Source organism: Scatophagus argus, chromosome 2, assembly GCF_020382885.2.
Source record: "Scatophagus argus isolate fScaArg1 chromosome 2, fScaArg1.pri, whole genome shotgun sequence".
Classification (NCBI taxonomy): domain Eukaryota; kingdom Metazoa; phylum Chordata; class Actinopteri; family Scatophagidae; genus Scatophagus; species Scatophagus argus.
In genome coordinates this window covers 18,031,000-18,047,727 of record NC_058494.1, presented here as the reverse complement: position 1 = coordinate 18,047,727, position 16,728 = coordinate 18,031,000, and the positions used below count along the sequence as shown (strand labels likewise).

Below are 16,728 nucleotides of genomic sequence, written 5' to 3'. Positions count from 1 at the left end.
AAAACTGATATTTTTTTTCTTCTTTATATGACAACATCTAAGGAAAAAAATATCTGACACAACTGGTCAGTGGAGTCTCTTTCCACCAGCTAATTACATGTCAGGAAACAGAAGTCCAACAACTTCAAAAGTAGGCAAATACACACTGAAGCGTAGCAGAGAGCAAACAATGAAAGAAAATGTGGGACAATTCCACTTGAAAAGAACATCACAATGAGCTATTAAAGAGAACTTCAGCACTGAAATTTGCAGTAAAATTCAAGGACTGGAATTTATTTTGTAATACTCTCAGAAAATCCTAATGTCATATCTACTAAGCTTTTAATTTGCATTACAAAATTAAATAGTAATATACACCAATAAGCCACAACATTAAAAATATTGACAGGAGTAGTGAAGAACATTAAGCACCTGTTCACAATGCAATGTTCTATGGGGAAAACACTGGGTTCTGGCAATGATGTGGATGTTCTTTGACACGCACCACCCACCTAAACACTGCAGACCAAAATACACACACACCCCATAGCAACGGCTCCTCCCATCAGCAGCAGCCTCCTCTCAGCTGGATGATGCACCTCTTCATGTTCTGAAAACAGCTCAGGGGTGTTTCAAGGACCACAACAACAACCTGCAGACTCCCCAGATCTCAACCTGACCAAGAATCTGCGTGATGCACCAGAACAAACCAAACCCTCCCTCCCACCTGGAGGCCCCACCCTCAATGCAAAGCACCTAAAAAAAAAAAAATCCAGCATTTTGTTTCCAGTGACCACAAAACACCCTCCCACAGGTCCTGCGTCCAGTCCTCTGACAGATCAAAGCTGGTTTGGCACCACAAGGAGGGGAGACCTACAAAATATTTAGCAGGTGGTTTTAATGTTGCGGCTAATCGTTGAATTAGCATGTATTATGATAAACTGTTATGACATTAAGAGGACATTTTTCTCATGACAATATTTGTCTGCCACGTTGCTAAAGCCTGCTCTCTGCTCAGTCTGCAGCTGTCACACCTCACACAGACTCCATCAATACTACATGCAATAAACAACCAAGACAAGAAACTTAAAAAGTGTAGTTTCACTGTCTTGTAACACAGTTTGTTACTCCAGCTTGTGTTGTTGAAAATACTCACAGAATATCAAAACAACCCCCCCGCCTGGTGGATGAGCCTGCCACTCTACATTTGTCAAAGCAGGAGTGGAAGGTAAAGTAGAAACCATTATGCATGCAGTGACCATGAATTACACTGTTTCAGTTTTGTTTTGTTTTTTTATATTGTTTTTACCATCACACAACTCATCTGTAACAAGCTCTTATTCCAAATACACTTCATGAATATTTTAAAGAAGTGGCACTAAATATTCTTTTCGTGTTGGAGGCTGACACCGAGATTAATGAACAAATGGTGATTATTCAATTTTTAATTGCTAAATTATTCCTAGGTTTATCCTCATTATTGCTGAATATATTATTTTAAATTCAAAGACTGACGATATGGTACTGTTGAGTACATTTTCCCTCCCCATCACTGCCACAATGTTCCCTTCCTTATGTGAAAAGCCAAACAATGACAGACAGAGAGGAGAGGTACAGTAGGTGGAGAGAGATATTTTAATAGCTGGATTTCTAAGAATATCTTTTGAAGGGCAACCTGCCAAGCTTTTGTTTTGAACAATGGCTCGTAGACACTTTTACACAGCACTAAATGTGATAATGCTTTGGATGTAGTCTGATCAAAATACTTTTCTTTTTTTGTCTGCTTAAGAACACACATTTGGTGCAACATGGAGGAAACAGCAGATAAAAACACAGATAAGTTTGGTATGCATCAGGGCATGCTGTTTTGGATTACATTAAACTGAACTGTTTGATGCAGTCGCACATCATTTATCTTGTATTACGCCATCTGCACTGGGTGATGGCGGAAACAAAGAGCATAAACAAGAAAAAGGAGAGCAACTACATAATTAAGACCTACAGTATATTTCATCAAATTGGCCAAGAAAGTATTTCGATGACATCAAAAACAACACCATCCATCCTTCTATTTCACATGTTCTCAGCATAATGTGCGATTGTATGACAAGTTTATCAGCATTCCTGTAGAAGCTCACTATTTATTAATTCCACCATCCTCCAAAATTTGACTCAGTTTCAACTACAGTACACTGAAGTCTCTCCCAATGCAAGAATTAGCCTCAAAGAAAAGGGAGGAATGTAACTTACAGCAACCGTTTGTCATAAACTCATGACGAGTGGCTGCTCACAAGTGGTGTCGGCAAACACACACACTCGCATGACTTTTTTGAACCGAAGTGAGAAGCTGCATGTTTTACCAGTTTCAACTTTAAGCCAATAAAGTATTAGCAAAGCATTAAGTAAGGAGGTGTGGGGTATAACAGATCTCTCTAAAACTTGAACTGTCTGTCCCGCAGAGGGTGGCTGCTGCTATCAACAAAAGGAAAAGGCTTGTCAGGAAATGGTACTCATTAGACACCACAGTCCAGGCTTTAGGGTTAAGCTTTCAGTTCTCCAGAGCAACACTGAACCGACTTAAATCGTCTGCTTCTGGAATGATATATTCAAAATGAAAATTATACTGGATGTGATCTATTGACTGCACGGCTTTCTACTTCAGAAAATCTTTATCTGGTCTCTGTCTGGAATGAAATGTCAAGTATTAACAAATTCATGCTGAACAATATGTTTTCTCTGTTACTGTGAGGCGACTGCAAGACAGCAGACATCGAAAGAGGTGTTTTGATCACGATCACAAAGAATGTCACTGTTTAACACAGTAACGCCTACGATCTTGGTTTGCATAGTAGCAGTAAATAGGAAGGTTGACTCCGGTGCAACACGCTAAAAATAGCAGCTGGATCAGAGAGGTGAAGAAGTAAAGGGATAAACATTAGCGCAGAGTTCCAGCCCGCACGGAGGAGTGAAATGAGAATTTCAACATGAAGGACCTACCCTTGACCACCGTTAAAAGGACAGGCTCACATTTTTCCTCAAGTCTGTTGTCAAACAACAGTCAGATGTCCATGTGTATATTCAAAGAGGTTTCTCTTGCTTTAATCATTCATGCTGTTTGTACTGGCCATTAAATGATGTGATGGAAACCTGATGAGATTTGTGCACAACACGATTTCTGAAGTTCATCAGAAGCTTTTAAGATGTTTCAGCAGATAAATTATCCGTCAACATCTTTTTAGCATTTCCTTCCTTGTTTCCTCAGAGATATTGTCCTGTTAAGGTGCAATGGAAAGACAGTTAACAAAAAGACTTAAATTACCATACAAGTGTTAGCTGTAAGCCTAAAATACAAAATCTGATTTGCTAAAGAAGAAACGCAGGGTCTCTCAAAGTGTTTTTACAGCTGAGGTGGGATGAACCTGAACTCCTAAGTAACTACTACAATTAGCAACAGTGCTATTTCACACATTTGTTTAGATCTTTATCCACTCAATAAATTTATCAAGAAATGAGATGTGTCAGAATGTGGGCAACAGAGCACCTCAGCTAAACAGTTTCCTGAGGGAAACTGAATGGGGAACCAGGAAACACAGCTGTTCCACTCCATGCAGCTTCCTGTGGTTTATACACAAAGGCTGATCCTAAAAGCTTCCGATAGGGCGAAAATGCTAGTACAATACCTGCCAGTGAATCATCTTGAGCATACAGGTGTCACTCAGACAAAACATGCATGGGTTATCTAGTTCAAGCAGTTGAAGTATAAATCTCTAAAGCTTGACTTTCATAATGTATAAAGAAATGAACTGGAACCAAGCAACAAACATATTGTGCTGTGCTGATTGTATAAATACCAGCTTAGTCTTGGAAAAAGCAGGACACAGTCATGTTTTTGGATGTTTTGCCTCTGGGACACAGAAACTCTCTGTTGAACCTTGACGACTTGGGCATAATTCAATGAAACATCCGTGATGTAAGATGCCAAACTGATAATCCCAGTGATGTTCCAACATGAACACACACGACCTTTTAACATTTACTTTCAGTAGCTTGCGACCAGGTGCTGCCTGTCTGATGGTGCTGTGGATGTATGATGGCACTGCCTGACGTTATGACAGGCGTGGTTTATGGGTTACTGCATCATTCTTTTGGCATCTAAAAAGGACTCCTGGTTGTTTGTTTGACACGAATTATGGCAGGATGAGATATTGTATACAATAGGATGCTACTGTGGTTTATTATTCAAGCAGTTGTCACACAACACACCATTAACAATGTAAATATCCCCTCCCCCAAATCCGTGAAGTAACTTGCGATGGGAATTTGTGCTGAGTGAAACGGGTCAGTAAATCTATTATTTTAACACTCCTCCAGTATTATGTAAGTGTTAGAAGCCACGCAGTCGAAAGGAAAAGCGAACATTTGTCTTATCAAACACTGTCAGACCAAATATCCTGACAAGTTGTTGCTCGTAATACCAAAATGTTTCAGTGTCTTTGAAGTTGATAACTAGAAGTCATTAGAATGCACATTTCAATGCAGATGGTCTTGAGAATGCGCCCCCCCTTACTTCCAGATCTCACAGATAATAAGCTAAATCTATCCAGCCTGAATAAAGGGATGGATGTCACAACAGAAATATACCCGCCAAAATGTTTTACACGTGTTCAGCATTTTAATTTAACAGTATGCAATCAAAATGTAAAGCGACAAACACTGCACATTAGTTCTACAAAGCACACAAGTCCCATCAACATCACAGGGAGACAAAGATACACACTTTATGGTCAACTCTCACTTCAGCAACTCCCTTCGTATCCTCAAGAACACCTTTATCAAAACAGTTACGGATTGCCACACACGGCCGATCATAGGTGAATGTCAGGAGCTGGCAAACCTGATTATCTTCAACTATTTCCCTGATTGTATGCAGCTCAACATTCCTGAAATACTGGAACTTCCTGACAAATCAGTAACGCCAACAGTGAAAAAACAAATTGTGTTCTCTGATTCACAAGAGGAAACAGCTATTTGACAGCCATTATGCCTTTGAACAGACATTTTTTTTTTCAAATAATGAAATACTTTATGTTTTTTCTTTTCTTTCTAGTCATTACTGGCAGAGAGAGAGAAATGCAAAGTTGGTTTCTGGCAGATGATCAATTATCTGGGTGTGGATTGTATCAACTCACCCTTGTGCCCAAACAACTTAATCAGTTTGGGCCGAGCACACTCCTCCACCTTTCACAACCTCTCTTCAGCCTCATCCTCCTCCTCCTTATCCTCAAGCAAAGCCTGCTACTTCAAGAAACTGCAAAATGGACTTAATTATTTCAGGCTGACAAAGAATGAAATCAAAATAACAAAGCTTCAGCTGCAGAAGTTATTTTGATATCCGTTACTATGTTAGTGGCTGGTATTACCACAGCATCACAGCACAACAGTGGTGTTTCCTTTTGTGGTGCACAAGATGTTGCAGTAAAGTAGCTAGTGGTTAGCTGCAAGGCACAGATTTATAAGAAAGTTTTATTTGTGGAAAGTAAGAGTAGAAGTAAAAGAAAGTTTATTACTTTGAGACTGATTGCCAAAACTTTATTGGACTGATTAAAAAAAAAAAAAGTCTAGTCAGAAATCTCAAATCTTTAAGATACTGAGACAGAAGCAGAACATTTTCAACAGTAAAAAGCATGTCAACTTCTGATTGCGCAGTACGTATTTATGGGCTGCATCTCTTATGGGTTGCTTGTATTCCCCACAGGTTGCATGTCAGACCCTGGCAACAGATGAGATGCTGATACAGTGTGTGTGTGTGTGTGTGTGTGAAAGCAGATCAAGGGTAGAGAAACCATCTACGAGTTAGCAGTCAGGTTCAAGCAAGGTCCAGGTTTTTTCAGCACCTTCACTGAAGAACCAAGACGGGCTCACAGGTGCAGAGAAGACACAGGCCTACGTTGCATACGTTTATTTATTTGAGTGTTATTTACATTTCTTTGGTAATAATATTGCCAACAGAGCTATAAGCTACAGTCAAAGCCTGCAAATCAACTCCTAATAAATAGATATCTGTCTGACAGATATTCTGTCATTATCTAGTACTTTGCACTGCTAAAAGCTCATTGGACACAGAGTTCTAGTGCACAAATGGATCTTAGGGCATGTGGAATAATTACTTGCCGTGCTCTGATTGCTCTTGTTAAATACTTTTTGTAAAGATTTATAATAAAATTGAATGAATTTGAGTAAAGGATACAAGGGCCTGTCATCAGGCCCTTACATTGGAAGAAATTCTAGTATAAATCTCTCTTGACACTCACTGAAAAACAATGATTACGGCAATGTAACAGTATTTCATTGTAAATACAAGTTTTCGCTCCATGTTGCACAATGCAAAGGGATGTGGATTTTTCCAGACTGCCAGTTCTATCAGAGTGAGCCTTTAAAAGCCATTTCAACATCACAAGAGACTTCTAATCAAGGTAAATCTTTATGAAATATTTACAAATGTATTTACAGTATAGACTACTAATCAATCTACCTAAAAACAAGGACAAAGGTAAAAGACAGCATTACAAAACACTGAAGATCAAACACTCACGTGGCAGTCTGCATTAAACCCGTTAAAAGCTTCAGTGATCTCACTAAACAATTATACTGTCTTACCGCTTGAGAAATCTAACCCACTGGGGCTAAGTTGAGCCAACACCTTAAGGCTCCTTTAACAAAAGGAGCAGCATTACATATTATGTTGTAATATTCACACCTTTTCCAGCATCCAACACTGAAACTTGGCTTGCAGGCAAGCTCTATTAGCATATCATTACACCCCCTACTGTGAAGAGACGATAGCAGACCAGGAGGTTAATGTTGGCTCCTGTTTAGCCAAAAGCTCCACTCTAGTGTTCCAACAAGCCAATTTAACCGCCATGTTAGCGCATTAAGCTGGAGGCAGTGATAGTGTTTGCATAGCGTGTGCATGTGTAGAATCACAATGTATGAGCAGTCAGTCAGTGGGACTTTCAGTGGGAATTTCATACATTTTTAGTTTAGTATCATTTAATCAGAAACGACACTGAGCTTGGTGACCAAAGTCAAAGATTAGGTTATGCACCCCTAAACTTACCAGTCAGAGAAGCCTAGACAGGATAGCACAGTGTACATAGCTAATATCTTTGGAATGACTCAAATTACAGGAACTCTGGATGAAGAGTGGTGTCAACAGAAGCAGTTGTAGTAACTACATTCATGACAGTGTACACCAACAGTTCCTGTTCCCAGCTTCCTCCAGCATAACCAGTCATGCTCTGTTAAAATGTCTTTGCGAACTGGCGCTGTTTGTAGAAGAAACAATAAGAGGAGACATGTAGGCCAAGAAGTAGACTACATTGTGTCCCCATTTCCCTAAAGCTGGTCGTGTTACTGCAGCAATCATAGATGCAGAGAGATGATTTGTGAAACAAATAAATAAAAAAAAAAAAATCAAGATATAAAAAGTTGAAGTGTTTCTCAAAAGACTGCCCTATTGTGGCTCCTCTTTACACTTTCAGTAAGTTCTTGGAAAGCGTGACAGGTAGAAAATACATTCTGTTTCCATGTTTACCAAACACATACAAAACAATCAGTCTACAGATAATTCAAGCAAATCATTACAATTGTGTTCACTGGATTGAAACGTATATAACACAGGATTCTGAAACAGCCTGCACTGAATACGTCTAAGCCTTAAACAATCCAATAACCCATATATCTAATTTAAGAGGACAAGACATGATGATTAAGCTCCAACCTACCATAAGGAGCAAGTTTTCATCACCACTACGTCCAATTAAGATTTGAAAACAAACACAGTCTAATATGGGCCGCCCATGACAACACTCAAACCGGATTTCTGCGTAATTTGCACAACGTAAATCACCTATCACCCCAGAGATGTTTCATACTAGTACAAATAGCACAAGTTTTCTCATACAAATATCTCAAAGTACCAGTATGTGTTGATTTAGACCTTACGGTCTCTTCATTGGCACACATCTCTTTCAAACAGCATTGAATCCTGAGGCCATATGCCTGTTTGTCAGCCCACAGCAGGCATTGAGGCATGGTGGGTACTTTATCTGATCTGCTTGGGGGCTAAATAATGACACACCTTTGCTGAAGTGTCCATTTTCTGTTTACCTGTATAGTAAGCAAAAAACAGACACCCCAGTGCTTGACTTTTAGAACCAGCTAGTCAAACTGCTTGTTGTGTTGACACTGCGATAAGTGTCAATAACATATTACAGCTAGGAACGGTGCAAAGGCCATAGAAAAAAAAACCTGCATTTGTTTGGGGAAGTGAAAAAAAAAAGGTCACAACACAACAAGCACAGAAATTGAAAATAAAACAAATCACTCGGCCGTGCTTATTTAGACAACAGCCCTAAAGGGCTTCGAGAACTGCTTTTGGCTACAGTGGAGAAAGAGAAAATAGGTGTGACCGTTTAATTGGGCTGATGCGACAGATAACTGAGGGAAGCAGATAGGGTTTCATTCATGTGTCAGATTAGAGGGCTCTTTGTTACTGCCAGAGAGGGCAAAGCATGCCTGGAGAGAGGACAAGGATCGCCCTCACTCCCCTACCGCTTGTGTTATTGTGTGCAGCTGAAAGGATAGTTTGTGTGTTTGTTGCATTCCTGTCTACATCATATGCACGCTGGTAGGGAATTAAAAAGAGCTGCCATCTTGATCGTCAGGGTCCTTATTGATTTGATAAACCTTTATTCACCCGAATCAGAAAAACCTTGTCACATATAACCAAAACTGTCTCTGGGGCGAAATACCAATACATGTAAGTCAGACAATATGATTTTAAGGTCTTTAAAGTCATGGACAAAAAAAATTAAAGTGTTGTATTAAAACTTGTCTTATGGTTTGTAACATATCTCATTACCCAACTGCAACAAATCTTAATCTTAAAAGCAAAAATATCCCACATCCACTGATACCAAAACTCAAACTGGTGAATCGATCTAATGATTTTAAAATCTGATTTTCAAAATTCCAGAACATAACTACTTTGCATGATTCTTCCCTGCAATGGTGTGCAGGAAAGGTACTACGAAGACAGAGGAAAGAAACAGAGGAAGATGGAGTTTAGAACAATTAATTTTACTCACGACAGCCCATCTCAAAGGAGGATCCTCTGTGTCAGCATCAGTACGATCAGATGATAAAGTGGGCCAAGAACAACAACACACCATCTAACAAATGCCACGTGTGCTCAGCCAATGAACAACACCTTAAAATAATACTGAGCAAATGTGATAAAACAGATATTTTCTGTTTGACAGAAGTCAAAGAAAGCAACCCGTAGAATCCAGACCAAAGGAGAGTGTCCACTTTTTTCAGCACATTGCATAAGATATTTACAAACCTGCAAACATGCGAGGACTTCAGGTATAGTCTAAAATGCACTATATAGACAAAAGTATCCAGACACACCTCTTTGTCATTGAATGCAGGAGTGGGATGGGGCTGTTTTTCAGGGGCTGGGCCTCGGCCCCTTACTTCCAGTGAAGGCAAATCTTAATGCTTCAGCATGCCAAGACATTTTGGACAATGCTATGCTTCCAACTTTGTGACAGCAGTTTGGGGAAGGCTCCAGTGCCCCAGTGCACAAAGCAAAGTCCATAAAGACATGGTTGGATGAGTTTGGTGTGGAAGAACTTGACTGGCCCACAGAGAGCCCTGACGTCAACCCCATCCAACACCTTTGGGATGAACTGGAACAAAGATTGTGAGTCAGGCCTTTCTGTCCAACATCAGCACCTGATCTCACAAATGCTCTACTGCATGAACGTGCAAAAAATCCTACAGAAACAACCCAAAATCTTGTGGAAAGCCTTCCAAGGAGAGTGGAAGCTTTTATAGCTGCAAAGCTGTCTATGTATTTAGAAAGTGGTGTCATTAAAGTCCTTCTTGATGTAACGGTCAGGTATAGAGCAAGCGCAGCTTTGGTTTCCATTACTGTCCTCAAAGCCAGCAGCCAAACAGATGACCTTGTCTGCAGATAAAGCCAAAGTTACATTCCACACCACAAACTCACAGTCTCCTGTGTCACCTAACAGAGGAGCCGTGAGGCTTACGGTCAGACAGCTTTACATTAGTCAATGGTTAACAGAGTGCTCAAACACTCACTGCTCTACTCAGTGCAGAGCTGTACTGTAATGTTTCAGAGTGATAACAAAAGTTATGTTATCGCTTGTAGGTGCATCATGATTTATGTTTGAGATTGGTTATTTTGTTGCTGCCGTCAGCTGCTTGCTGTCTTTTAAAAAAAAGGACCAAACTGGAAGTCCAATACTGACAACAAATATTGGATATTCACGGAATTATTACTACCAGCATATACACTGCTCAGTTTCCATAGCAGACCGCATTGTCCTGCAACACTATGATGAAAAGGAGGTGACAGTGAAGCAGCTCTCGGTTGAGCTCATGATCATTTTTACTGTTCAATAAATGACGGTTCAAGTTCATCTAAAGATTATTCTCTCTGTGTATCATCACTCCACAGTTACAGGATTATCATAAGGATCCCAGTTTGTCCCTTCATTCACTGTGGAAATCTTAATTTCTGTTTCATCTATCATTAGAGCTGCCTCAATAAGTTCACTAATCAATTAGCTGATTGAAAGAAAGTAAGTTGCCAACTTTCATATTTGCTAATATATAATATATTTATATATTTAATATTTAATATATAATTTTGAGGAATTTTCAAGCAAAATGTCAAATGTTTGCTGGTTACAGCTTCCTAAAAGTGAGGATTTTTTGCCATTTTGGGCTTTGGGAAATTGCAATGACAATTTTTTTTTTTTTTTTTTTTTTGACATTTTATAAACTAGACATCAATTGTTTAATTGTGAAACTAATCAAAAGATTAACAAGCAATGAAAATAACAGGTCATGGGAGTACTATGTTGACTCTGCATAGCATGTACTTGAACCCCACCTCAGTGTCAACTGACAATTACATGAGTCAGTAACGTCAACCCAACTGAGACTTATCACCCCACTTTGCTGCTCCTTGCACCATTCAGCATCCTATTTTGGTTACTCATACCCCCAAAAAAAAACAAAGAAACAATGCAATGCTGTTTCCTGTGAAACTGTGGGCTGCCACTTACAGCACAGGAGCTCACACACGCTGAATGCATGTTACATGCCTTACAAATGAAGTGAAAGAGTGACAAGTGAGGAAAGCCAAACATTTACTAAGACCAAATTTCCCAGAATTTTTTCCTCAAGAGGTGGCAGATCAAACTAGGGCAAAAACACCAGTGACCATTGGACTTGACAGGCAGCCAAAAAAATAGGTCTCCAATGGCTCCTCTGGCTTGCTAGATTTTCAACTTTGCTTACCAATACTTTTTTGCTGTGCAAGAAGCTTACTGTATAATCAGTTTGTGTGATCTTGTGGGCTGGGAGCTGCTGCCCAGTATTTTATCTGAACCAATATGGATTTGTTCTTTTCGGTGCCACCAACTCAACAATGAGATCACAGTCATAAAAATCTGCACGGAGCTGTGAAGTAGGCCATTGATTCTCAGTGGGATTGGGAGTGGCCCTTTCACATTTCAGACATTATTAGTCCTTCAAAACAATGTATATTACGTATAAATATATATGTGCTTCATATATATGTACTACCAAATGCAGCCAGCCTTATGATGATATTTTGAAGAATAGTGTTTTCATTAAATGTTTTTTTTTTTTGTTTGCTGACATTAACCAAAGCTGGGATAAACAAGGTAAGTAATAAAACCTTAAAGGCCCTGCAAAACCACACAGGTGATTTCAATTACTCTGGCTAAATAGACTTCAGCTCAGGTTGAAAGTGGATGGAGCTCTGCTTTGTTGTTTATAAACGCAGGTCTAAGCAAACAACATAAATAATACCTGTGTGGGTGGACTAACAGTATGTTGGTGCTTTAATAAAACACAATTAAAAGCCACTGCAAAGAAAGTCAGGTTAACACTGAACTCTAACTTTCCACGCATTGTCCTTCTGCACAGCAAACACAGCAGATATATTAAGGGAGGCTGTGTGTAAACCTGCCATTTAATTTAATGGGCCACAGGGAAAAAGGAAACTCAAAAACATGTCATGTCTTGTGGTGCGATACTTCTGCACTAGCTCCGCTTCAGAAAAAGACCTCGAGTTTGTCAGCCAAGACAGGTAAGATCCAAGAAGACATGACAAGGCAGCCAGCATCTCTCAGGAGCAGAATATAACAGCAGGCTAACTGGTAACAGGTAACAGCTAACAGGTAATGTGTGGGTGCGTGTTCAGGACACACCACTTTTTAATTAAACCCATTATGGACACTCGTTTAAAAAGTAACTCTTAACTATTATAAAGGAGGAGGTGTAAATGGGGGTACAGCTCCTTTGACTAAAACAGACTATGAGATGCACTCTTCTTCCTCCTTCCATAGTGACTTGAGGCAAAAACAAAGACAGCATACTGGTTTGCTTTTTTTAAAAAAACAAACAAAGCATGTGAATCCTAGTGGTAATAAGCCGAGCCTAAAGTGTCACGAGTGTTCACAGCCACTGTTTTCTATTCATTTTGAGAAAACTATGCGGCATTTAACCAAGCACAGAGTGGCACTTGGGCGGTGAGAATGCTGTACATGAGATACTTAAAGAGAAGGGTCTGGCCTATATGGTAAATCATTTTATCACTCAAGTTGGGGGGGGGGGGGGTCGAACAGAGGATTGTGGACAGCATGAGAGATAGAGTGTGGAAGGGGCCGAGCATAATGAAATGCATTGTGCCACTTCTCAAATCTCTAAAGTGACACTGATCGTGCTACACATGGAGTCCCAGGCCAAGGAACACAGGCTGAGCTGCTGCACACTGATACTTCTGTCCAAAGACACGTCCGGCTGTCTTTCCAGCTCATTTGTGCAATAATAATGACTTTTTTCCTCAAAAGCAACGTGATCTTCCCTACAATCCGCCTGGCTAAATCTAAAGTCACCACTTGTATTGTTTTTCCGACTCTCATTAACGTAATTACAGACTGAAATTTTAAATACCCAGAGGCATCATCTCGTTTGTTGGCGTACAATAAGCTTGCAACTGACTGAAGAACCGAGTCACTGCGAAACAGCTCAGTGCTAGAGCTGAAACGATCAGCTGATACGTCGACAGAAAAGCTTCGAAAGCTGTTTTGATAATTCCATAATCGCTGGGTCCCAAAAAGATCTCGTGGCTGGTTCACTTTTATGTTTAGCAGGGCTACAGCCTGATGAGAGGAAGTACCGGTAGGTCTACTACAGTTTCATTTGCTTCCACTGTGGGGGTTGGTATTGGAGCAAATGTTCTGGCTTCAGACATGGAGGATGAGCCTCCCTTTTCTTTTAAAAAAAAAAAAAAAGACTCCATTGTGTTGCCACAGTGACAAAGCAGTTCTGCAGGTTCCACCTCCAGCTCTCCTCTCACCTAACCAGCCCAGCTCCAGCTGAGCACACTCTCTCCTTCACGCTAAACTTCCTTGTTACTGGCAGTTTCATTCATTCTCGAGCAGGAGCTGCAAAGCCATTTCAAACCTCCTGCAGCCAAAGGGCTGTCAGAGCTGCAGGCAGACAAAGCTGGATAAGTAAGGACTTTAGGGTGGCCAACAGGTAGTAGACAGATGAGGCGTACACGCTGCCTGACCTGAATACATCACAAAAAAAAAAAAAAAGGACCAGATGATTTGCCTCCAACAGCTTTTCAGCCGTGAAGATTCTTGTCACTTAGTCAAAAGCTGAGGAAAAGTGTGCGTTGTCTTGTAACGGGAATATAAATTAAGATGAGAAATATTGAGGAAATAAGAAATATTCTGAATGAGAACTGTAACCCAATATGCAAGGCTAAACAGAGTAGTTTTCGCACTGAAAACGCTGGGTGACCAAGCAATTAGATATTCAATAACTAAAGGATATACCATTTCAACTAAGGGCAAAGCGGACAATCAGAGCAACCGGTGAGAAAGGAAACTGTGACTGACAGTTTCCAGTGTTTGCCGCTCACCCTGAAGTCACAGTAAAACAATCGGTGCTCAAGTATTCTAATTAATCTCGTAAAGCACCGCGAAATCACCCACGCTTTTTTTAAATGCACATGAGAATGATGTCAGACTTTTCCAAACGTTTTAGTAGATGTCAGTACCGCACCGTGACAGGGCTATCTAAGGCCTATCCTGAGCTCTTCTAATCAGCTTACCAGGTTGAACGCCGTCTCCACAATGTCTCGGTTGGAAACTTCCCCAACTTCCACCAGGCCAGCAAGCACGGCAAATTTCATCCTTATCCCCCTGATAGGCACTCCGGGGTTGAGCGCCATGGCGCCCGATCTCCCGTCCTTTCCATCACCTGGCCGCGCAGCGCCCGCTGTCTCCTCGCTAGCCATTGCTAAAGAAGGAAGAACGGGACAGGTGGCGTTCACAGGTAAGGCACCTGTTCACCTCCAACGGTGACAGTGCAGCCGATGTCGGAGGAGAAAGAGGGATCTACCTCCCCTTCAGCTGAGTTGTTGACAGTCCACAGGCACACAAACAAAACGTTTTCCTCCCCATCCAAAACAGTTTGACGAATGAGCCTCGAAAGTGTCGCACGAACGGAGGGAATTCGTTAGCCGTTGACACCGCGATAGTGGAAATGTCACCGCTTCGCTCCTCAGTGAACTACTCCTTTCCCTCCTGGTCCGTAACTTGATAGCAGACGGGTGGATTAATGCTGTTAAAAGCCGTGCGGAGTAGTGCTGCAGGTAGCAGGGGGAGAAGCGAGTAAAGCAGAGCTCGCCCTTAACCCGGTTTTTCCTCTGGCCGGTCAAATGGCAAACGAGGATACGGCGACTTTAATATCTCCGTTCGGCAGTGGAAGTTGCTATTGTCACTTGAGTACGGACACTTGACAGGTAGCGCGCTCGGCAGAAGCAAAAACTCACAAACTGGTGCTGGCAAGTCCGTCAGCCGCTCCGGTGGAAGTAGGCGAAGGACGCAGGTCCACTCGGTCCTCCCCGGGAAACTCTACAGACTTGCTTATATGTCAGCGTTAACCCAGCTGCGCTGCATTCTCTTCCTGATTTACCCCGGTAGCTTCAGCTCGTCAGCGCCATGACAGTGTAGCCCTTGAGTTAGCGGAGCATGCGCAGTGGGGAGCTGAGTCTATTCAGCTCAATGGCAGGTGTGTGCCGCTCAGGTGACTGTCTTGCCCGACACCCAAAGGGTTCAGTCAAAGTCAGCAGCGTCTCCATTTGTATTCAGTTTCAGCGACTTACATTTCACCACCACCAAAGTGCATTTGTTCAAGTACTGGTGTTTGAGTACAACGTATAGGTACATGTACTCGAGTACTGATGCTACTTTATGAGAACACTACATTTCAGATTCCACATTAGGAAAAAAAGTCATGATTCTAAATGAAGAACTTGTAGAACTTAACTTATAATGGAGTGCTGTTACATTATGGTACTAATTCTACTCATGTAAAGAAAATTTCACCAAATTTCAGTTAGAAATTCAGCCTCCATTAGGCTGACGAGTTTATGATAAAGCAAGTCAAACTACTCAGAGTACTGCTTTCTGCCACTTACCAAATATCTTTTTATTCTGACTTTATAGTATTAGAGGATATTATATGAATTTAGAAAATTCTAGATCATTCAGCCACTGTAGATAAAATTACATCTCAGAATATACCAGATGACCGAATACCATAAATGAATACATTACTGTACCATACTATGAGCCCACAGAGCCAAACTTGCAATTCTTGCTACAATAGTCTAATATGTTGTACAAGCACTAAACACAAACACAAAGGAGAGCCGAAATGTATTTAGAACTTGGCTTTCCTGCAGCACAGCGGGCACATTGACAGATGTCTGTATCCCGCGGCAGTGGAAACCAAACACTAAAGCAAAGTGACAGCTCTGCTTTGCTTGCCTTTTCAGATTACCACCAACAGTCCATACCATGTGTGATGTTTACATAGCCGAATAGATGTCAGGTCCCAGTTTTATCCATGTCTATTACTGCATGAAATACAAATCAGCCCTAACCTGATAAGTTATAACAGGTCCACTCTATGTATTAAACAATGCCTGAATTTTCAAGTATTTGTCTTGTGCTTTGTCTGCTCATCCTGGTGAGTTCATATTTGCTCTGCAGAACGGATGAGCAACTGTGAGGGTTGTTGCCACAGAGGCAGCTGGCGTCACCGTCGCCACTGACCTCCTGGTAAAGTGTAGCTGAGCCCTCGGGGACCCTGGGAGTCATGGAAGCCAGCAGCACAGCCCATGAGACACAGGCCTCATCTCTGATGTAATGACCTGAAATCAGCAGGCTTGTTCACTGCAGCCCAGAGGTAGACCTTCTTAAATAAGGCTTTGAAAAGCTTTTCACTGACCTTTGAGTTGAACATGAACCGTACCTCATTGTTTTTTCTAACTGGGCTCTGTAGAGATAATGAGACATTTTGTGGCATATCAACGTTTTACTGCAATTATCTTTTGTTCTCCTTCTGCCATCTTGTCTGCACGTTTTACTATCTGAACAGTATAGGTTATTATTTCTGAAAATGAGTTAGTGTCAGAGACAACAGTTAAATCAATAAGCAATTAACAAGAGCTTTGCTTTCAGATGGAGAGAAAAGTACGAGATGACAAAAGAAAATTCCACACCTGTCATTAAAGCCAGATTCTTGATTGTGATGCTTGTT

At 41.0% G+C, this 16,728-nt stretch overlaps 1 protein-coding gene across 6 annotated transcripts in view; it reads right to left on the bottom strand.

Moving 5' to 3' along the window:
* Positions 1 to 15,190, bottom strand: part of lrba (LPS responsive beige-like anchor protein) — a 176,795-nt gene extending 161,605 nt beyond the window's left edge. For 3 of the 6 annotated variants that reach the window (XM_046415230.1, XM_046415250.1, XM_046415239.1), the window contains exon 1: positions 14,231 to 15,188. In XM_046415230.1, coding sequence (XP_046271186.1) covers positions 14,231 to 14,416 — 186 coding nt within the window. In that variant the 5' untranslated portion in view covers positions 14,417 to 15,188. Of the gene's footprint in view, positions 1 to 14,230 lie in introns of all 6 variants that reach the window. The other 3 variants (XM_046415269.1, XM_046415276.1, XM_046415260.1) reach the window with 2 other exon arrangements.
* Positions 15,191 to 16,728: the final 1,538 nt, after the last annotated feature.